This window comes from Microcaecilia unicolor, chromosome 4, assembly GCF_901765095.1.
Source record: "Microcaecilia unicolor chromosome 4, aMicUni1.1, whole genome shotgun sequence".
In the NCBI taxonomy this organism is placed as follows: domain Eukaryota; kingdom Metazoa; phylum Chordata; class Amphibia; order Gymnophiona; family Siphonopidae; genus Microcaecilia; species Microcaecilia unicolor.
In genome coordinates, this window is record NC_044034.1 from 294746880 (window position 1) to 294769214 (window position 22335).

Here is a 22335-nt window from a genome sequence, read left to right on the forward strand (position 1 = left end):
CTGTCCTTCTATTACTGCTAATGATGTACTGTTCATAGTAAGTGATTTTAGTAATTACAGACCAATGCTGCAGTATGTTTCCAATGATTTATCCATACACACCCCTGAACTACCACCTATTCCCTTAGATGTTATTGCTATTAATACATCAGTTAGCCTCTGAAATAGAGAATATAGGGAAACATTCACAGAGTATTTTTCCTTGGAATGTCAAACGCTGAGAATAGTGACTGAATAGATTGTTCCACCCCATTGCGGTGGTATAAATTGGTCAATTGCGCACTCTCATGCTATTGATTTGGCTAGCATACTAGGTAAGATATCCTGTGGCATAAACTTGGGAGCAGCCTACGCCCCTGAGCAGGTGACACAAAAAGAGATGGTCTCTGGGAAATAGAACAAGGTGACGCTTGTGTGGCTGAAGTCATATAAAGTGTACTTGCAAGCCTATTTTAAATCAGAGCAAAGCCATACTCTGCCACCTGACTGACTAGGAAACTGACCACAGAAAACTTAACCCTAGCTACCTAAATGAAAGGCATGAGTAACAGCAAACAAGGGTAATAATGATGAGTCTTTTTGCTTATAACAGTCATATTCCAACTAAGGACATATTCCAATCCATATATCTTGTAACACTCCCACGACCAAAGGGCTTGAATTTTGTCATTTTTGAGATGGGCATCCTCGGTTTCCATTATTGCTGAAAACCGGGGATGACCGTATCTAAGGTCGACCTAAATGTTGAGATTTGGGTGTCCCCAACCGTATTATCATAACGAAAGATGGACGCCCATCTTGTTTCAATAATACGTTTCCCCGCCCCTTCACAGAGCCGTCCTGCGAGGACACCGTCATGAAAACTTGGGCGCCCCGTTTAATTATGCCCCTCATTTTTGTTTGTTACATTTGTATCCCACCTTTTCCCACTTATTAGTAGGCTCAAAGTGGCTTACATAGTTCCGGAGAGGTGCTTACAGACTCTGGTGTGAACAAATACAGTATAGGGGTACTATTACAGTGATAAGTACAGTAAAGAAGTATCAGTAAATAGGTTGGGGTGATTCAGACAAAATGTTAGGGTGTGATCATGCGTCGGTGTCTCATGGTTTCCCACTCTGTGTAGTAACACTGAGACTAGCACTAGACATTTTGTAAAGACCCCGAGTGTTGACATGATGCCAAAAGGCAATGCACAGTACTGGTAATGAAGTATCAGAATGTGAGTATTTAAGTTCAGAGAGCATAGCCAATTGTTTTCCTGATCTGGTGGGAAAGAGTGTGCTAAGTCTTGCACAGAGTCAAACAAACAGACGCTTGTAAACAGCTGGTGCAATTGTATGTGTGACACAAGCCTTGATGTCTGGAACATCTTTCACCCAAGAGTCCAAGCTCCTAGCTTCTCTGGCTAGGGGCACCCAGGCATGTCTACAACTTCTGGCTCTTTGAGTGGACTCCACCATCATGGAGTTGTGTGGCAACTGATGCCTATCAAAACCAGGTGTACTGTGGATCTGGCACTAGGTATCAAACCTTCTTGGGCATGACAAAGACCACCCCCCAGCCTCCCTATGAGATGTGTAGTCCAGGGACCTTAATAGTGGAGTGGAGTAGCCTAGTGGTTAGTGCAGCGGACGCTGGGGAACTGGGCTCAATTCCCACTACAGCTCCCTGTGACTGGGCAAATCACTTAACTGTCCCAGGTACAAATTAGTACCTGTATATATGTAAACCGCTTTGAATGTAGTTGGAAAACCCACAGAAGGCGGTATATATGCCCATTCCCTTAACCCTCATCCATTTCCTTTACAAAAGAAGAAAACTAAAGGGCTCTCTGCCAGCGACTCTCCTTTCAAATGGAGGGAATCAGAGAGGATACCATAGGACTCAGCTGAGGAGAAGTATCATAGCTCCTCCTCTTGACTCACATGAGCATTCCCTCCTCATGGGAGGGCTGCGACCAAGCCTGCCTCCACTTTGAGGAGCTGGCCTCAAGAGGGGCATTGAGGAGTCTACTCCCGCCTCAACTCTGGCAAAGCTTACTCCACTACTATTGAGGGGGGTACCAGCTTAGGTGGCAGGCAGTGCAAGAGGCAGCACTGCTGGGTGGATGCTAGGTGCAAGTACCCCCAACACCAATGCACAAGGCCTTCCAGCAGCAGATGGAGCCAGGTACTTTACTAATTGTATCATATCATGGAATGATTATGTCATAACTAAACTCTGTAAGCCACATTGAGCCTACAAATAGGTGGGAAATGTGGGATACAAATGCAATAAATAAAGTCTGGGGTTTCAGCTCTGATATGGGCTGTAGAACAATGGGACTGAGGTGGAGTCAGGTCTTGGCTACCTGCAGAGAGGGTGCACCAGCCCATCCAGGATAGCGGGGGAGTAATGCTCCTGGCACCACTGTTTCCAGGTGCTGAGTCCCTCACTGCCCCTGGCACTGTGTGACAAGGAAAATTGATGTTGATTCTTCTTGGCCTTCACCCAAAGCTCAGTGGTCAGCCTCCTCCATGCGAATGAGGATGATGTCAAATGCTCAGTTGGCATCAGCAGCTAGAGACCCAGACACTACTGCTCCATCTAGGAGCCTCAAGGCAACCATAAGAACTGATGCATCTGCTACCCTGGAGCTCAAAACTCTTCTTGATGTGCCTTGCTGGACCGTTGTGTCTTCATATGAAGACGGACACAATTAGCAGGGCTATGTCAGGCCCTAGCCCCTGCAGACACCAAGAATTGGTGTCTGTGCCACAGATTGTCTGACTGCACTGGGTACAGCACTTAAGCCGGGGGGGGGGGGGGGGGGGTAGGAAAAAAAAAAAAAAAAGACTAGATCAAAAAACAATGGTGCCTAGAAGAAAAAACAAAACAGGGCAAAGCACCAGGAAAGGCCTAGCAGATGGACAATGAAGCTTAAAAATTGGAAGAGCACAACAAAGTATAGAAGGCACACAAAAAAAAAAAAAAAAAAAAAAAAAAAAAGCACTGCCATAGCCACACATACAGCAGGCAGGAAGGCAGTTTGAGTATGCAGAATGGGCGTGTCTACACCAAAGCTCTTATGGCTTGTCCTGGAGCAGGCAATGCAGCACCACATTACCCACTTTTGAGAATTAATGCCCTGCTTGTCCTTGGGAGAAAAACCAGTTGCTAAAGCAGTTTAAGTCTACAGAAGTAACAAACAACTGCTAGCCCTACATCCTATTGATATTGGCTTTCCTCATTACTAACCACAGCTAGAATGGGCTACCTCTAGTAAGTGAATGGTGTAAACCATAAACAAACTTCCTTGAAGACAGTAGAAATTTATTTTTATTTCATATTTTGTCATTACTAACCACAGCTAGAAGGGGCTACCTATAGTAAGTTAATTGTGTAGACCATAACAAACTTCCTTAAAGACAAAAGAGTAGATTATTTTTTTTATTTCACATTTGTCTGTTCAAATGGGCTTAGTGTGAAGGGAAAATGCCTCAGGTGTTTATTACAGTAGCTAGTCAAAAGCATCTTCATGACAGGAGATAGAATTCCAGAAACCAGTGCATGGTATAGCACCAGCTAAGGAACAATAGTTAATATTAGGACCTAATCATAGCTGCCCACAGTTTGCAATGACAATCCTTTTGCTGGTTTTGCCACTCTTTGACCCAAGTTTCTCAATTGCTTTCACAACTTCCAGGCCGCTCACAACATTGCCAAAGACAACATGTTTTCCATCCAACCTAGAACAGAAGACATGAGGAACAAAAATAAGTTTTTAAACTGTATGATCAGGCTAAGAAGTTTTACATTGAGAATTCAGCTGCAACTTATAGGTCCATGGCTTCCATAGCACAGGATTATTAATTTGGTCTTCATTTTAGTATTAGGTCAGCCTTTAAGGTTATGCTTTTAGTTCAGAGGCAAAGAAAATTTTGCCCTAAAAAAGCACATCAGGAGCGACAGTATTCAGTCATACATAAGAGAACAATCCAAGTTTCTAGTATTACATAATGACAGGTTCAAGCCTTCCATTTTCAGTTTGAAAATGGCAAGAACAGCTGAGCAACCCAGGCAGTCTGTTTCAAAACTAAACTGTGTGTGTGTGTGGGGGGGGGGGGGGGGGAGAGAAGATGACAGCCTCAATACTGCCACTACAAAAAAAAATACAAAGATAGTGAACTCTTACCAGGGAGTGGATGTTGTGCAGATGAAAAACTGGGAACCATTTGTATTTGGGCCGGCATTAGCCATGGACAGGATCCCTGAACCAGTGTGTTTAAGAGAAAAGTTCTCATCAGCAAATTTTGTTCCATAAATTGATTTTCCTCCAGTTCCATTGTGGTTTGTGAAGTCCCCACCCTATGAGAAAAAAGCAAGCTAACAGCTTAACACATCTACAGTTAAGTGTGAGCAGGTACTCAAGAGGCATACCTCCAGATCATTATGCTCAAGGTAGTTCTCTGCATTTCCAATACATTGTGAACATACTTGTTATCTGACTTAGAGGATTAATGTGCTATTACAAAAGTCTTTCACACTGGAAATTGTAAGAAGTGTCACACCGTGATAGCTGAAATCTTGCTAATGCTCCAAGCCAGCATTTCCAACCCTTTTCACACTCATGGCCTGGCAAATTGGCTAAGAAAAAAAGAACCAGATTAGAGTTCTCCATCCCCAAATACCAGAGCTGGCAGGGATCCCAAGCTCCACCAGCTGAAGACCTTCCCTGATAGCATCTAAAAAAGCTGCTCTCCACCTTGGCAGTCTGTGGCAGCTCCCTGAGCCACTAACACACACGCTTATGCTCTAGGTCAAGGTCAAGCTGAATTACAGCAATCATTAGACATATCTGTACAGTCTAAGGTATTTTGAATGACATTCTCTTTAACCCATACTAAATGGTTTTAAGCATGCTGAATTAAACTGAACCCCAAGAAATCTACTACTACTACTATTTAGCATTTCTATAGCGCTACAAGGTGTACAAAGCGCTGCACAAACATAGAAGAAAGACAGTCCCTGCTCAAAGAGCTTGCAATCTAAAAGAAAAAAAAAATAAAGTAAGCAAATCAAATCAATTAATGTGAACGGGAAGGAAGAGAGGAGGGTAGGTGGAGGCGAGTTGTTACAAGTGGTTACGAGTCAAAAGCAATGTTAAAGAGGTGGGCTTTCAGTCTAGATTTAAAGGTGGCCAAGGATGGGGCAAGACGTAGGGGGCTCAGGAAGTTTATTCCAGGCGTAGGGTGCAGTGAGACAGAAGGCGCGAAGTCTGGAGTTGGCAGTAGTGGAGAAGGGAACAGATAAGAAGGATTTATCCATGGAGCGGAGTGCACGGGAAGGGGTTTAGGGAAGGACGAGTGTGGAGAGATACTGGGGAGCAGCAGAGTGAGTACATTTATAGGTTAGTAGAAGAAGTTTGAACAGGATGCAAAAACAGATAGGGAGCTAGTGAAGGGTCTTGAGGAAAGGGGTACTATGAGTAAAGCGACCCTGGCGGAAGACGGGACAGGCAGCAGAGTTTTGAACCGACTGGAGAGGGGAGAGGTGACTAAGTGGGAGGCCAGCAAGAAGCAGATTGCAGTAGTCTAAACGAGAGGTGACAAGGGTGTGGATGAGGGTTTTGGTAGAGTGCTCGGAAAGAAAGGGGCGGATTTTACGGATGTTGTAAAGAAAGAAACGACAGGTCTTGGCAATCTGCTGGATATGAGCAGAGAAGGAGAGAGAAGAGTCAAAGATGACCCCAAGGTTTCGAGCTGAGGAGACAGGGAGAATGAGAGAGCCATCAACAGAAATAGAAACCGGGGGGGGGGGGGGGGGGGGGGGGAATGAGAAGCTCGGTTTTGGTCATATTTAATTTCAGGTGGCGTTGAGACATCCAGACAGCAATGTCAGACAAGCACGCTGAAACTTTGGTTTGGATGCAAGGTGAGATATCAGGGGTAGAAAGGTAGATTTGGGAGTCATCAGCATAGAGATGGTAGGAAAAGCCATGGGATGAGATTAATGAACCAAGGGAAGAAGTGTAGATAGAAAAGAGGAGGGGACCAAGAACAGAACCCTGAGGTACGCCGACAGGCAGAGGGATAGAAGTAGAAGAGGATCCACCAGAGTGAACACTAAAGGTGCGGAGGGAGAGGTAGGAAGAGAACCAGGAAAGGACAGTGCCCTGGAATCCAAGTGAGGACAGGGTATCGAGAAGTATGCTGTGATCGACAGTGTCAAAAGCAGCGGAAAGATCAAGAATGAGGATGGAATATTGACCTTTGGATTTAGCCAGTAATAGGTCATTGGAGACTTTAGTAAGCGCAGTTTCAGTTGAGTGGAGAGGGCGAAAAGATTGTAGTGGGTCAAGAATAGCATGTGAGGAGACAAAATCAAGGCAGCAGCGGTGAACAGCACGCTCAAGTAATTTGGAGAGAAAAGGAAGGAGGGAGATGGGTCGGTAATTAGAGGGACAAGTAGGGTCGAGTGAAGGCGTCTTAAGGAGAGGTGTGACCACAGCATGTTTAAAGGCAGCAGGGACAGTCCCAGTGGAAAGTGAGAGTTTGAGAATGTGACAGATAAAAGGAATAAGAGCAGGAGAGATGGCATTAAGAAGGTGGTTGGGAATGGGATCAGAGGAACAGGTGGTACATTTTGAGGCAGAAAGGAGAAGTGTAGTTTCCTCAATAGTAACTTCAGGAAAGGAGGAAAGGGAATGAGGGGAAGGAGAGAAAGGGGAACGGACTAGTGGAGGGAGAGGTGGTGAGGTAGAGAAAGCAAAGTTTATCTTTTGAACCTTGCTGTGAAAGAATTCAGCAAGGGTCTGAGGAGATAATGAAGGGGAAGTTGGGGGAGGGAGCACCTTGAGGAGAGAGAGTTCAATGTGGTGAAGAGAAGTCGAGGATTAGAGCCAAGAGAGTTGGTCAGTTGGATAATAATAATCCTGTTTGGCACGTAAAAGAGCAGATTGGAAGGAGGTCAGCATGAACCAGCAAGGGCCCGAGATTTCCGCCAGAGGCGTTCGGCAGAGCGGGTACAGGAACGTAGGTAGCGGATATTAGAAGTCAGCCAAGGTTGGCGTTTTGTACGCCTTACAGGGCAGGTCATCAAAGGTGCAAGAGTGTCTAAGGCAGAGGATAGAGTATTGTTGTAAGAAGAAAGCCTCGTTGACAGACGTGGATGGTGCCACAGTAGAGAGGAGGTTTGAAATATGGGAGGACAGAGATGAAGGGTCAATATCATGAAGATTCCTAGATAAATTAGATAAGATAGGACGGGACTGGGAGGGAGGAGATTTAAGTGTGAAAGTTATAAGATGGTGATCAGAGGAGGGAAGATCAGAGGCAAGGAAACTAGAGGGTGAACAGTTGGAGGAGAAGATGAGATCAAGACAGTGACCATTTTGATGAGTGGGGGAGGTGGAGCATAGTTGGAGATTAAAGGAGGACGTTAAAGCGAGTAACTTGGAAATAGAGTTGGAAGGATCATTAGCAGGAATATTAAAGTCACCAAGGATGAGAGAGGGGGAGGAAGGATCATGGAAGAAGGCAAGCCAGGCGTCAAAGTCACTGAGAAAGGATGAAAGGGACTTATCAGGGGGACGACAAATGACCGCTATTCGAAGAGGCAGAGGAGAGAAAAGGCGGATAGAGTGGACTTCAAAGGAGGAAAAACAGTGAGATTGAGGTGGAAGAAGGAGTTGAAATCTGGAGGAGGGAGAGAGAAGTAGTCCAACACCGCCCCCACGGCCAGCAGGGCGAGGAGTATGTGAAAATAGATAACCACCATGGCACAGGGCTGCGACTGAAGCAGAGTCATCAGGGCAGAGCCAGGTTTCTGTTATGGCGAGCAGATGGAGGTGACGCGAGATAAAGAGGTCCTGGATATAGGCGAGTTTGTTACAGATAGAGCGGGCATTCCATAGGGCGCAAGAGAAGGGCAGAGAATAGGAGGGGAGTAGAGGAATAGAGATGAGGTTAGAGAGGTCACGGTGAGATCTGTAGAGTTGGGATAATAGTTGGTGAGGGGGGCCAGGATTGGGATTGATGTCACCGGCTGAGAGTAAGAGAAGGAGTAAAAGAGAGCGGAGGAGAGTAGGAGAGGTGTGGCCACGAAGGCAAGAGGTATTTAGGTGGAATGGGGAAGGCAAAATGGATGGAAGAAAGAGGCGGAGATTAAAAGCCAAGAGGGAGGAAGAGGGTAGGAGAGAAGGTGAGGTGATTAAGTCGATGGATGGGCTGTAAGGATATGCAGATGAGCTGCAAGTCCTCCACAGCACCTGAAAGGCAGCCGGTGGTAGAGCTGGGCCCTCTCAGCTGAGGAAAGGCTTACCAGGGGTTAGGCCGAAGCCAGCATTCCTCCCCCTGAGGGTCGCCTAGGTGATGTAGCCCCTTGTATTGTGCAAAATAAAGATGTGTAAAATTTCAAACAAAAACATTTTACTTTAGCTTTTACCACCCCCAAAAAACTTCCTTCTTCAGCTAACCTGTGGGAGGTTTTGATCTCAAAGCTAGTAAAAAAGTGGACCATGGTTACAACACTACTTTCTGTTCCCTCAAACTCCCCTCTCCCTCTTCCATTTAGTCACTAGGGTCTCACCCCTCCCTTCTATCCAATCTATCCCCTTCTATAATCTTTCCTCCATACCCTACTCCTCCTATTCATATTTCCCCAACTCTTGTTTCAAGTGTCACAGTGGCTGCTGCTTTCCAGAAGCAGCTGCAGAGCACAATCCTCTATACACAGCTGCTCTTGGAACAGACGCGATGTCTGAAGGTGGTACCAGCAGAGTTGGCAGTTGCATATATACAGGCTGAAGGAGGTACCAGAAGAGACCTGTGACTTATGTTCTTGTTGCTGCTGGTCTTTGTGGAGGTAGCGGTGTGGGAGCAGAAGGGTTATTAAAGGTGGCCTGGAGTTTATGACCTGGCAGTTGGGGAATGATGGCTTTAAGCAACTCCAGGCATTAAGTAGCTGCAGTAACTACCTAAAACAAAGGCAAGTCAAGTGAAAGCAGACAACCTGGCAGGAGTGGAGGGCATCAATAGGTGAAGGAGTACCAGCGTGATGTATTTTGTATACTAAGGAAAGCAATATAAAAGATCTGATGGGATGCTGGTAGCCAGTGTACCCTATGTAGAGGGGACACATTCTTGATCCTGTGATAAGTTATGGCCTAGATCAGGTCACCTATCTTAGGCACATCCTCCTTTTCCCCTCAACATAAATTGGATACAACATAGCCATAGACCTGCATGCCATGCCACAATCATAAGTTGTCCCATGGAGAACTAAGGACAATCTCCCATCTCTAGTTCCAGTGGATGCACCTCAAAATGCTGCTGCCACCAGGTCTTAAGGAGTGATATTTCATCCTTGTGAAAAGTCTGTATGACTGTTGGTTTTTCACTAGAAGTGATCATCCTCCTCTGGAAGTGGACCCTTCCAGCAAATCCAAGGAATCCTCTAAGTTAGGTATACCACATCCAGTTATCAGTCCTTTTGTGGTCCGATAGATTACTCTTCTGGAGTGAAGAATAGAAGGCTTTGGTACACAAGGCCCACCTAAGGGGAGGGGGCAACACTAGCTGTCAGATCAGACTTGTTGCCTCCTTTTTAAGAGCAGTTAAGGACAGTGAATGATACATACCTGTAGCAGGTGTTCTCCGAGGACAGCAGGCTGATTGTTCTCACGACTGGGGGGTGACGTCCGCGGCAGCCCCCACCAACCGGAAGAAGCTTCGCGGGCGGTCTGCACTCAGGGCACGCCCACCGCGCATGCGCGGCCGTCTTCCCGCCCGTGCGCGACCGTTCCCGCCAGTTGAATGACAAGCAAAAAAAATGAAAACGCAACTCCAAAGGGGAGGAGGGAGGGTAGGTGAGAACAATCAGCCTGCTGTCCTCGGAGAACACCTGCTACAGGTATGTATCATTCACTTTCTCAGAGGACAAGCAGGCTGCTTGTTCTCACGACTGGGGTATCCCTAGCTCTCAGGCTCACTCAAAACAAGAACCCAGGTCAATGGAACCTCGCAACGGCGAGGGTATAACAGAAATTGACCTACGAAGAACAACTAACTGAGAGTGCAGCCTGACCAGAATAAATTCGGGTCCTGGAGGGTGGAGTTGGATTTAAACCCCAAACAGATTCTGCAGCACCGACTGCCTGAACCGACTGTCGCGTCGGGTATCCTGCTGGAGGCAGTAATGTGATGTGAATGTGTGGACAGATGACCACGTCGCAGCCTTGCAAATCTCTTCAATAGTGGCTGACTTCAAGTGGGCCACTGACGCTGCCATGGCTCTAACACTATGAGCCGTGACATGACCCTCAAGAGCCAGCCCAGCCTGGGCGCAAGTGAAGGAAATGCAATCTGCTAGCCAATTGGAGATGGTGCGTTTCCCGACAGCGACCCCTAGCCTGTTAGGGTTGAAAGAAATAAACAATTGGGCGGACTGTCTGTGGGGCTGTGTCCGCTCCAAGTAGAAGGCCAATGCTCTCTTGCATTCCAATGTGTGCAACTGACGTTCAGCAGGGCGGGTATGCGGCCTGGGGAAGAATGTTGGCAAGACAATTGACTGGTTAAGATGGAACTCCGACACCACCTTCAGCAGGAACTTTGGGTGGGTGCGGAGCACTACTCTGTTGTGATGAAATTTGGTATATGGAGCATGAGCTACTAGGGCTTGAAGCTCACTGACCCTACGAGCTGAAGTAACTGCCACCAAGAAAATGACCTTCCAGGTCAAGTACTTCAGATGGCAGGTATTCAGTGGCTCAAAAGGAGGTTTCATCAATTGGGTGAGGACGACGTTGAGATCCCATGACACTGTAGGAGGCTTGATAGGGGGCTTTGACAAAAGCAAGCCTCTCATGAATCGAACGACTAAAGGCTCTCCAGAGATGGCTTTATCTTCCACACGATAATGGTAAGCACTAATCGCACTAAGGTGATTCCTTACTGAGTTGGTCTTGAGGCCAGACTCTGATAAGTGCAGAAGGTATTCAAGCAGGTTCTGTGCAGGGCAAGAACGAGGTTCTAGGGCCTTGCTCTCACACCAAACGACAAACCTCCTCCACTTGAAAAAGTAACTTTTTAGTGGAATCCTTCCTAGAGGCAAGCAAGACACGGGAGACACCCTCAGACAGACCCAACGCAGTGAAGTCTACGCCCTCAACATCCAGGCCGTGAGAGCCAGGGACTGAAGGTTGGGGTGCAGCAACTCTCCGTCGTTCTGTGAGATGAGAGTCGGAAAACACTCCAATCTCCATGGTTCTTCTGAGGACAACTCCAGAAGAGGGAACCAGATCTGACGGGGCCAAAAGGGCGCTATCAGAATCATGGTGCCGTGGTCTTGCTTGAGCTTCAGTAAGGTCTTCCCCACCAAAGGTATGGGAGGATAAGCATACAGGAGGCCGGTCCCCCAATGGAGGAGAAAGGCATCCGACGCTAGCCTGTCGTGTGCCTGTAGTCTGGAACAGAACAGAGGCAGCTTGTGGTTGGTCTGAGAGGCGAAAAGGTCCACCGAGGGGGTGCCCCACTCTCGGAAGATCTTGCGTACCACTCTGGAATGAAGCGACCACTCGTGCGGTTGCATGACTCTGCTCAGTCTGTCGGCCAGACTGTTGTTTACACCTGCCAGGTATGTGGCTTGGAGGAGCATGCCGAACTGGCAAGCCCAACGCCACATGCCGACGGCTTCCTGACACAAGGGGCGAGATCCGATGCCCCCCTGCTTGTTGGTGTAATACATTGCAACCTGATTGTCTGTCCGAATTTGGATAATTTGGTAGGACAGCCGATCTCTGAAAGCCTTCAGTGCGTTCCAGATCGCTCGGAGCTCCAGGAGGTTGATCTGCAGATCCTTTTCCTGGAGGGACCACAGACCCTGGGTGTGAAGCCCATCGACATGAGCTCCCCACCCCAGGCGAGTTGCATCCATCGTCAGCACTTTCGTGGGCTGCGGAATTTGGAATGGACGTCCCAGGGTCAAATTGGTCCGGATGGTCCACCAGAGCAGTGAAGTGCGGCAACTGGTGGAGAGGCGGATGACATCGTCTAGATTCCCGGTGGCCTGAAACCACTGGGAAGCTAGGGTCCATTGAGCAGATCTCATGTGAAGACGAGCCATGGGAGTCACATGCACTGTGGAGGCCATATGACCCAGAAGTCTCAACATCTGCCGAGCTGTGACCTGCTGAGACGCTCTGGTCTGCGAAGCCAGGGACAGGAGGTTGTTGGCCCTCGCTTCGGGAAGGAAGGCCTGAGCCGTCTGGGTATTCAGCAGAGCTCCTATGAATTCCAGAGACTGTGTTGGCTGGAGATGGGACTTTGGGTAATTTATCACAAACCCCAGCAGCTCCAGAAGTTGAATAGTGCACTGCATAGACCGGAGGGCTCCTGCCTCCGAGGTGCTCTTAACCAGCCAATCGTCGAGATATGGGAACACGTGCACTCCCAGCTTGCGTAGGTACGCCGCTACCACCACGAGACACTTTGTAAACACTCGTGGGGCAGAGGCGAGCCCAAAGGGCAGCACACAATACTGAAAGTGCCGTGCGCCCAGGCGGAATCTGAGATACTGTCTGTGAGCTGGCAGTATCGGGATGTGAGTGTATGCGTCCTTTAAATCCAGGGAACACAGCCAATCGTTTTTCTGAATCATTGGCAGAAGGGTGCCCAAGGAAAGCATCCTGAACTTTTCTTTGACCAGGAATTTGTTCAGGCCTCTCAGGTCTAGGATGGGACGCATCCCCCCTGTTTTCTTTTCCACAAGGAAGTACCTGGAATAGAATCCCTGCCCTTCTTGCCCGGGTGGTACGGGCTCAACTGCATTGGCGCCGAGAAGGGCGGAGAGTTCCTGTGCAAGTACCTGCTTGTGATGGGAGCTGAAGGATTGAGCTCCCGGAGGACAATTTGGTGGCAGGGAGGCCAAATTCAGGGCGTATCCGCACCGCACTATTTGGAGAACCCACTGGTCGGAGGTTATGAGAGGCCACCTTTGGTGAAAAAATTTTAACCTCCCTCCGACCGGCAGATCATCCGGTACGGACACTTTGAGGGCGGCTATGTTCCCGTGGATCCAGTCAAAAGCCCGTCCCCGGCTTTTGCTGTGGAGGCGCAGGGGGCTGCTTAGGCGCACGCTGTTGATGAGAACGAGCGCGCTGGGGCTGTCCCTGTGCCTGACGAGGCCTTCGGGCCGGCTGGGTGTACCTACGCTTTGCAAAAGAATAGGGCACAGCCTGCCGGGCCCGGGAAAAACGTCCACCTGCTGAGGTGGGTGCTGAAGGCGCCCGGTGGGAGAGCTTGTCGAGAGCGGTTTCCCGCTGATGCAGTTGGTCCACCAGCTGCTCGACCTTCTAACCAAAAATATTATCCTCCCGGCAAGGGACGTCGGCCAGTCTCTGCTGGGTGCGGTTGTCCAGGTCAGAGGCACGCAGCCATGAGAGCCTGCGCATCACTATACCTTGGGCCGCAGCACGAGATGCCACGTCACAGGTGTCATAAATACCCCTGGACAGGAACTTTCTGCACGCCTTCAGCTGCCTGACCACCTCCTGATAAGGCCTGGACTGCTCCGGCGGGAGCTTATCGACCAGGTCCGCCAGTTGCATCACATTGTTCCGCATGTGGATGCTCGTGTAGAGCTGGTACGACTGGATGCGGGTCACGAGCATGGAGGATTGGTAGGCCTTCCTCCCAAACGAGTCCAGAGTGCGAGACTCCCGCCCCGGGGGCGCCGAGGCGGTATCCCTCGAACTCCGTGCCCTCTTGAGAGCAGAATCCACGACCGCCGAGTCATGGGGCAATTGGGGCTGCATTAACTCTGGGTCCGAGTGGATTCTGTACTGGGACTCTGCTTTCTTGGGAATGATGGGATTAGATAGTGGTCTCATCCAGTTCCGAAGCAGTGTCTCTGAGGACATTGTGCAATGGCACCGTGGAGGACTCTCTAGGTAGTGATGGATAGTCGAGGACCTCGAGCATCTCAGCCCTCAGCTCATCCACAGAGACCACAGGGAACGGAATGCAAATAGACATGTCCCTTACAAAGGAGGCAAAGGAGAGGCTCTCAGGAGGCGAGAGCTTCCTCTCTGGTGAGGGCGTGGGGTCCGAGGGAAGACCCGCAGACTCCTCTGAGGAGAAATATCTGGGGTCTTCCTCTTCCCCCACGAGGCCTCTTCCTCGGTATCGGACATAAGCTCATGTAGCTGAGTCCTTAAACGGGCCCGGCTTGACGTCGAGGCACCGAGGCCTTGGTGTCGTCGAGCGGTGGACTCCCGCGCCGGCGGGGACGAAGCTCCCTCCATCGACGTCGACTCCACCTGCGTGGCGGTCGAGACCAGCGCCGCAAGCGGCGGCGGTGTGGACGGCCTCGGCACCGGGCTAGAGCTCGCCGGCGCCACAGTCAACGGCGCCGAGGGCGCAAGCACCCCCGGCGCCGGCACAGCCTGGCGCATCAGCCCTTCCAGGATCCCCGGAAGGATGGCTCGGAGGCACTCGTCGAGGCCCGCTGCCGGGAAAGACGGGGGGGCCGGTAGAGGTGTCGGAAGCTGCTCGGGTCCAGGAGACTGCACCGAAGTGCTGGGACCCTGACGCGTCGGTACCTCCACTACCGAAGGGGATCTCTCCTCTCGACGCGGACGCTTCCGTGTCGACTCCTCGCCGCTACCGAGAGCCGGATGCATCGAAGGCGACCGATGACTGTGCTTCTTAGATTTCTTGCGGTGCCCGTCATCGGTGCCAGGTGGAATGGAGGAGGAGGAGGACGATCCCCCTCGGTCTCGAGGAACCGGGTCAGACAGGGTTCGGTCCCGAGGGCCATGGGCCGAGGGAGTGACCGGGGCCGACTGCCCAGGCGGCCTCTCACCCCTACCCTCACCGGAGGACCGGCGGGACCTGTGCTCCTGGGGTCGATGCCATCGGTGCCGATTTCGCGGGCATCGATACAGGTACCGAAGAACCGGCCGTCGATACCGATGCCGTCGAGGGGCCGGCGCAAGTTCCGAAAAGACGGTCCCGTAGAACTTGCCTCGCAACCTGAGTCCGTTTCCGGAGACCAAGACACAAAGAGCACGACTTGATATTGTGCTCCAGCCCGAGGCACTGGAGGCACCAAGCGTGGGTGTCGGTCTGCGAGATAGGCCGGCCGCAACGACCACACTTCTTAAATCCACTCGGGACCTTCGAGGACATCGACGGAAAAATCGCGTCGGCGAAATTAAAGTCGTCGATGGTGGCGGTAAATCACACCTCGAAAAATAAATTGGCCGCGCGGCCACAAGGCCGCAACGCGACGCCCCCGCTAGAAAACAAGGGAAAACAAGCGTGTTCACACTTTTTTTTTTTTTTTAAAGAAAAAGAAAAGGCCGGAACGCACCTAGAAACAAACAAAAACTAAGAAATTTTGCAAAAACGCGACGGTTTTTCGGGCTGAACAAGAGAGAGCGGCGACGCACGACTCTCTCCAGTGCGGAAAAAAACAAGACTGGCGGGAACGGTCGCGCACGGGCGGGAAGACGGCCGCGCATGCACGGTGGGCGTGCCCTGCGTGCGGACCGCCCGCGAAGCTTCTTCCGGTTGGTGGGGGCTGCTGCGGACGTCACCCCCAGTCGTGAGAACAAGCAGCCTGCTTGTCCTCGGAGAATCAGCCTCAAGTCTGATGCTTAACAGGCTCTATACCAACAAAAAGTTTCCATCAAAAACCTGGATGCCACAGCAGATGAACAGCTGCCACCCTGTCAGCTGCAAGCTAGTACTCCTTGCAACCAAAGCAGTGCAGAGACTGAGCTACCAGACTACTAGCTCACCTGTTGCTTAAGCAAAAAGATCAACATTCTGGTATCCACATACTATCAGTATCTTGACTTATGTTCAAAGGCATTTGCCCTTCTATACCCAACTGCGTTAACTAACAATAGCTGAAGACATTTTCCCATGCACCCATCTAATGATTTTCCACACCTATAGACTTACTTGGCACATGAAGTCAGGGATGACCCTATGGAAAATGGATCCTCTGAAACCAAAGCCCTTCTCTCCTGTACACAGTGCCCTGAAATTCTCTGCCAACAAACATATGCAGATTAGTCATAACCAAGGACAACACTCCCTATCCTGTTCTTTAAACAGACTATACATGCTATGCAACCCCTGAACTATTAGTTATTTATTCAATTAGAAGGACCTTCTCCCTGCTGGTAGGGAAGATTGTCCCTTCCCAAAAGGACAGTGACAAAGCAGAAGTAGCCTAGTGATTAGAATAGCAGAGAGCCCATCAAGTCTGGTTCAAATTCTAGATCCTTGTGAACCTTGGCAAGTCACGCCTCAGGTGACAACTTAAAGACTGTAGGTTGGTGTGGGGGGGGAGGGGGCAGGAAACACCTACACGAGCTGTAAGAAACCCAAATCCCTTCCCCTGTGTCAAGTTTAGGCAGGTTGAAATACTTCAATCCTCAAAGTCCAGCCACTTGATTTGTTTTAGTAAATCCATACAAACTAAAGATTTGAAACCAGATGAGATGTAGGTGACAGAACTACCCGGCAGATTTTTAATTCTAGTACTCATTTCCTGAAGCTTAATTATCCAGTCTAAGAATCTGCAGCAGCTGGGGTTAATACTCTGCTTCACATTACAACAGTCAAGATATATTGTCCATGGCTACCTACCTTGTACTTTAGAAGTAGTAAAAGTAGGTATAACCATGGAAAGAGTCTAGCCCAACTATAAAGAACTTATAGGTTTAGATATACTGTGTGTCTATGAAATGTGTTGTATTGCCTACAGTAAAGCACTTACCTACAGTCTTTGGAACAACATCTGACCTTAGCTGTGGGGAAGAAAAAAAAAAGTTAATCTTAGCTCACCACAAAAATTCAGTGAACCTAGCTGTGTTTGAATTCTTCCAGTTATTTCAAAACTTCAGGTATTCAGATGTCACACCTCCAGGATTCACATAACTTAAGATACTGATGCTGTACTTCAGTCACCTTACTATTATGTTTTACTCTATGTACCCTCAGAATTGGGTAATACATACTCTGGAAGTATCTTGTACATTTTATAAGTTTTGTGCAGAATTTCCCCCTACCCCAAGAAGGCTCAACTTCTTCCCAAAGTTGTAACAGTTCTCAACTCCCAGAGCTAATTTTTCTGGCCATTGTCTCCCCCCCAGGCATATATCCAACTTTTCCTTCTTGCACAAAACTAACCACAGTACCATGATCCTTGGCCAATTTGGAGAGCCTCAACTTCCCCACTTCAGCAATACAAATTCACCTAGTGCAGGTTAGTACCATACTTGGCTAACCAATGATCAAGTCCACAGCCTGTTTAACAGTTGCCAATTGGGGGTTTTAGAATTGCCCAACTCAGTGGGTGTGGGCTCATGTTTTAACAGCTTCTATACTGAGGGCTCCAAGCACAGTGGTTCTGAAGCAGTCATTATTGGGTGCTCCTGTAACTGACCTGCTTGTCCATGGAGACAAATTAAATGTTATATGCTGTCTCGAGTTCAGTATAAGAGTCAAGACACTATCAAAGTGCCAGACACCTTGTCAACCATCCCGTATTATTGAGATGGATATGAGGGAAGCCCCTACTTGCCCCAGGATTGATAGCACGGAATGTTGCTACTAATTGAGTTTCTGCCAGATGCTTGTAACCTGGATTGGCTATTGTTGGTCCATCTAGCCCAGTATCCTGCTTCCATTGGTCTGACCCAGTAAGGCCATTCTTATGTTCCAATGACCCTGTGTGCATGTATATCTAGCATTCTCCTATGCCACTGCACATTTTGCACACAGCTTATCTGCCTATCTTGTTACGTCTGCAAAAACAACCTACTACACTGTCTTGTGACTTTCCCTCCTTAAGGCCATCTACTACTACTAATCACTTCTATAGCGCCACATGGCATACACAGCGCTGTACACCATACACGAAAAGACAGGCCCTGCTCAAAGAGCTAAATATAAATAGGACAGACAGAAGAACTAAGAGGTAAGGGAATTAAAGAGGGGATAAAAGGGTACAGGGCAAGTAGTGGTTAGGGGTCAAAAGCTGCGTTAAAGAGGTGGGCTTTTAGCCTGGATTTGAAAACAGCCAAAGACGGGACTAGACGTACAAGCTCGGGCAGTCTATTCCAGGCATAACGTGCAGCGAGATAAAAGGAGCGGAGTACCCGAGGGGGGGCATAGGGAGAGGCAAGAGTAGAGAGGTACTGGGGAGCGGTAGAGTGAATGCACTTACAAGGCAGTAAGAGAAGTTTGAATTGAATGCGGAAATGGATAGGAAGCCAGTGAAATGACTTGAGGGCTAATGTGATCATAGTGACTCTGTTGGAAAATGAGTCGCGCAGCAGAGTTTTGGACTGATTGAAGAGGAGAGAGATGGCTAAGTGGGAGGCCGGTGAGAAGCAGGTTGCAATAATCTAGGCGAGAGGTGATAAGAGTGTGGATAAGGGTTCTGGTAGAGTGCTCAGAGGAAGGGACGGATTTTGCTGATGTTATAGAGAAAGAAACCATAGGTTTTCTGCTGAATGTGAGCAGAGAAGGAGAGAGAGGAGTCGAAGATGACCCCAAGGTTACAAGCTGATGAGACAGGGAGAATGAGAGTGCCATCCACAGAAAGAGAAAGGGGGGAGATGAGAGATGGGTTTAGGGGGAAGATGAGAAGCTCAGTTTTGGCCATGTTAAGTTTCAGATGACGATGAGACATCCAGGTAGCGATATCAGATAGGCAGGCTGATACATTGGTCTGGATGCTGGTTGAGAGGTAGATCTGGGAGTCATCAGCGTAGAGATGGTATTGAAAGCCATGGGATGATAGAGAGCCAAAGGAAGAAGTGTAGATGGAGAACAGGAGAGGACCAAGAACAGAACCCTGAGGTACACCAATTGGTAGTGGGATAGAAGTGGAAGAGGAGTCACCAGAGTGCACACTAAAGGTGCAAAGCAAGAGGTAGGAGAATCAGGAAAGAACAGAGCCCTGGAATCCAAATGAAGACAACGTATCAAGGAGTAAGCTGTGATCAACAGTGTCAAAAGCAGCGGATAGATCGAGAAGGATGAGGATAGAATAGAGACCTTTGGATTTGGCCAGTAACAGGTAGTTGGAAACTTTTGTAAGTGCAGTTTCAGTTGAATGAAGAGGGCGAAAGCCAGATTGGAGTGGGTCAAGAACAGTTTGAGATAAAAGAAAGTCAAGACAGGCAGTGAACGGCACACATCTTGGAGAGGAAGGGGAGGAGGGAGATGGGTCGATAGTTGGAAGGACAGGTAGGGTCAAGAGGCGGCTTCTTAAGGAGTGGTGTGACCACGGCATGTTTGAAGGCATCAGGAACAGTGGCAGTGGAAAGTGAAAGATTGAGGATATGAAGGATAAAAGGGGCGAGAGTAGGAGAGATGGTGTTTGGGATCAGATGAACAGGTAGTTCGTTTTGAGGAGAGAAGATGATGATATGACAGATAAAAGGGGTGCGAGTAGGAGAGATGGTGTTAAGAATGTGGGTAGGAATGGGATCAGAGGAACAGGTAGTTCATTTTGAGGAGGAGAGAAGATGTGTTGTTTCCTCATCAGTGATTTCGGGAAAGGAGGAAAAGGACGGAGGGGTTGGGGAGTTAGGGGAACGGACAAAGGGAAGGAGAAGTGGGGGTGGCTTGGTTGAGAATGAGGTTTATCTTCTCCCAGCTGTGGGGAACATATTGCCATTTACAGCCTATTACATCTGTTCCCTGAACTGGAAAGTTCAGGGCAGTCAGTTTGCAGGCCATGCTGTGGAACGCCATACCTTTTTATTCATACACTGTTCCTCTTTAGCCTGATTGTAAACCTAAATGCTAATACCCTCATTTTATGCTCGGGAACTATTGGACCGCAAGTGTTTTCTGGGCACAAGTAACCACATGCTATGGGGGATGGACACAGAAAGCTGCAAGTTAAAACCATGCCACAATAGCTGAGGGCAGTTTCCAACACAAAAGATTGCCTCCTAGATGCAGTAATCATTGAGCATGCAATTACTCATGGAAAGTGTGTGTACTAGTCTGCAGCTCACTACAAAATTGTTCCTTCCTGTGTGCGCAGTTAGCTCATACTGCAACAGGGAAACATTAAAAAAAAACAAACAAACCAAATGAAGGTATGTGGAGATAAAAGTTAACCAACCCCCAATCAGCCCTGGTGTCTTGTGAATCCCCCCCCCCCCCCCCCCCCCTACCAATTTTACTCCAAAGTTGCTCTGCGGCCTAGTGGCACCCCCAGGGCCCTACATGAACATAGTCCTTGACATATAGAATGTGTAGAAGGGTTAGCTCCCTCTTCTGCTGTTGAACTGGAACAGAATTAACATCCTTGATATCTAGTGGCATCCCCAAGACCCCTGGCCAACCCTCCCCCACATACTTTGAAAAAGCGAGAGCTATGCCTAATCACTCCTGCCTCTACACCAAGGTCTCAAAGTGTCAGTGCCTGACCCCCCCCCCCCCCCCAGTGCATATTGAGATGCACTGCACAGGGTCAGTCACCAAATAAGGCATCTCTCCCCTTTACTTGCTAGCCTCAACCCAGACTACCAAATAAGGGGAAATTCCCTTGTTTGGCACATTGACCCCATACAGTGCTTCTCAGGATATACTGTGTGGGGTCTCAAGTACCACTACCTTTTAATACGGCAGCACAAGAGTTTTTTCCCTATTGGGGGGGGGGGGCAGCTATTTGTTTCTCTGCCCCAATACAACTGCTGCAAGAGAGCAAATTCAAGCCATACTTCACAACTGGCTTTCATGTTCCCATGTTGTGCGCACTTTAAAGTGCTTTTTTTTTTTTTTTTTTTTAAGATTTAGGCTCACACCTTTCAGTAATAGCTGAAGGTGAGTTACAGGTACACTGGATATTTCTTTATCACAGGAGGACTCACAATCAAAGTTTGCACCTGAGGTAATGGAGGGTTAAGTGACTTGTTGAAGATCACAAGGAGCAATGCAGAGAACTGCAAAAGTGGGGATTTGAACCGGCCACCTCTGGATTGAAAGACTGGGTCTCTAACCACTAGGCACTCCACTTTTGCAGTTCTCTGCATTGGGGCAGAATGGCTATTCGTTTTAATGATGCTGTGCACCTATGTCTACTGCATGAAAAACCCCTTTCTTCTGCATCATGTACCCAGGTAAGGTACACACCAAGTTCAGTAACCATACATTTCTGTCTACAGTAGCTCTCTGCATCAGCTCGGCTCTACTAGGCTAAAATCATCAGGATCTAAGCTAAAAGCCCACCTTTTTGATGCTGCTTTTAACTCCTAACCCTTATTCACTTTGTTCAGAACCCTTATTTTATCATCCTTACTTTAATATTCCCTTATCTCTTGTTTGTTCTGTCTGTCCTAATTAGATTGTAAGCTCTGTCGAGCAGGGACTGTCTCTTCATGTTCAAGTGTACAGCGCTGCGTTTGTCTAGTAGCGCTTTAGAAATTATTAGTAGTAGGATTATCAGTTAAATCCTTTCCCTTCCCATTCCACTGCTTACGTTGCCTAGCCCCTGGAGCTCTTATCCAGGAAACGTCCAGAACAAAGAGATTCGACCTCTAACCAAAGCAACCGAATCGCTGTCAGATATAGACAAGAATCATACCGATTTCGCCACATATTACCCTTCAGAAGTCGGTTCCAATTACCCAATTAGTTTTTCGGGTACCTGCACAAAGCAACTTTCAGGAAACAAAACCTACAAAGATACTGAATAAGTTGCACTAGCAGCTATTAGTGTACTGCACCTTATACACATCTACTGGCTCTTATATTTAAATTGTAGTTATCTGACTTGCCAGGGAGGCGGTAACCAATTACGAGATAGAATTGGGCTTTCTTCCTTTTTTTTCTAGACCACGTGCGGCCCCTCCAGCGAGACCACTTGCAATGCCCAGACTGGGCCGCTTAAAATAATTCAAATAAGAGAAGCCGGTAGGGGTTTCTCAAGTTCTATAGTTTAAATCCATCGACAAAGGACAATAAAATAGAGAAGGAGATGGGCAGACGAGGGGGAAAAAAAGCTACACACGTTACTTTAGTGCCGAAACACTACCTATACAGGAAAAAGAACCATTCCTTAGCTACACTAAGAACTGGCCAAACAATAACCCACCCCTCCCCTAGTTAACGGCACCAATTACAAGAACTACACGGTGCCGAGCGACCCAGCATATTCGCTCCCACTCCACCGTCACCTGCATAATGATGCGACCAACAGATGCACCATCGGCTGTCATATCGAAGAATACTCGCGGGAGAGCCATGCTAGCTATAGCCGCTCGCCCCAAACCGCCCAACTTCTTCACGCCAAAGTATAACGGAAAGAGAACAA

At 48.5% G+C, this 22335-nt stretch overlaps 1 protein-coding gene across 1 annotated transcript; it reads right to left on the minus strand.

Moving 5' to 3' along the window:
* Nucleotides 1-3416: 3416 nt before the first annotated feature.
* LOC115469265 (peptidyl-prolyl cis-trans isomerase-like) lies at nt 3417-22335 on the minus strand. Its single transcript, XM_030201740.1, has 5 exons — nt 22199-22335; nt 16774-16804; nt 15951-16039; nt 4178-4350; nt 3417-3731 (listed from the first exon to the last, which is right to left on the minus strand). The coding sequence occupies exons 1-5, from the start codon at nt 22265-22267 to the stop codon at nt 3599-3601; spliced, it is 495 nt and encodes a 164-aa protein (XP_030057600.1). The 5' UTR covers nt 22268-22335; the 3' UTR covers nt 3417-3598.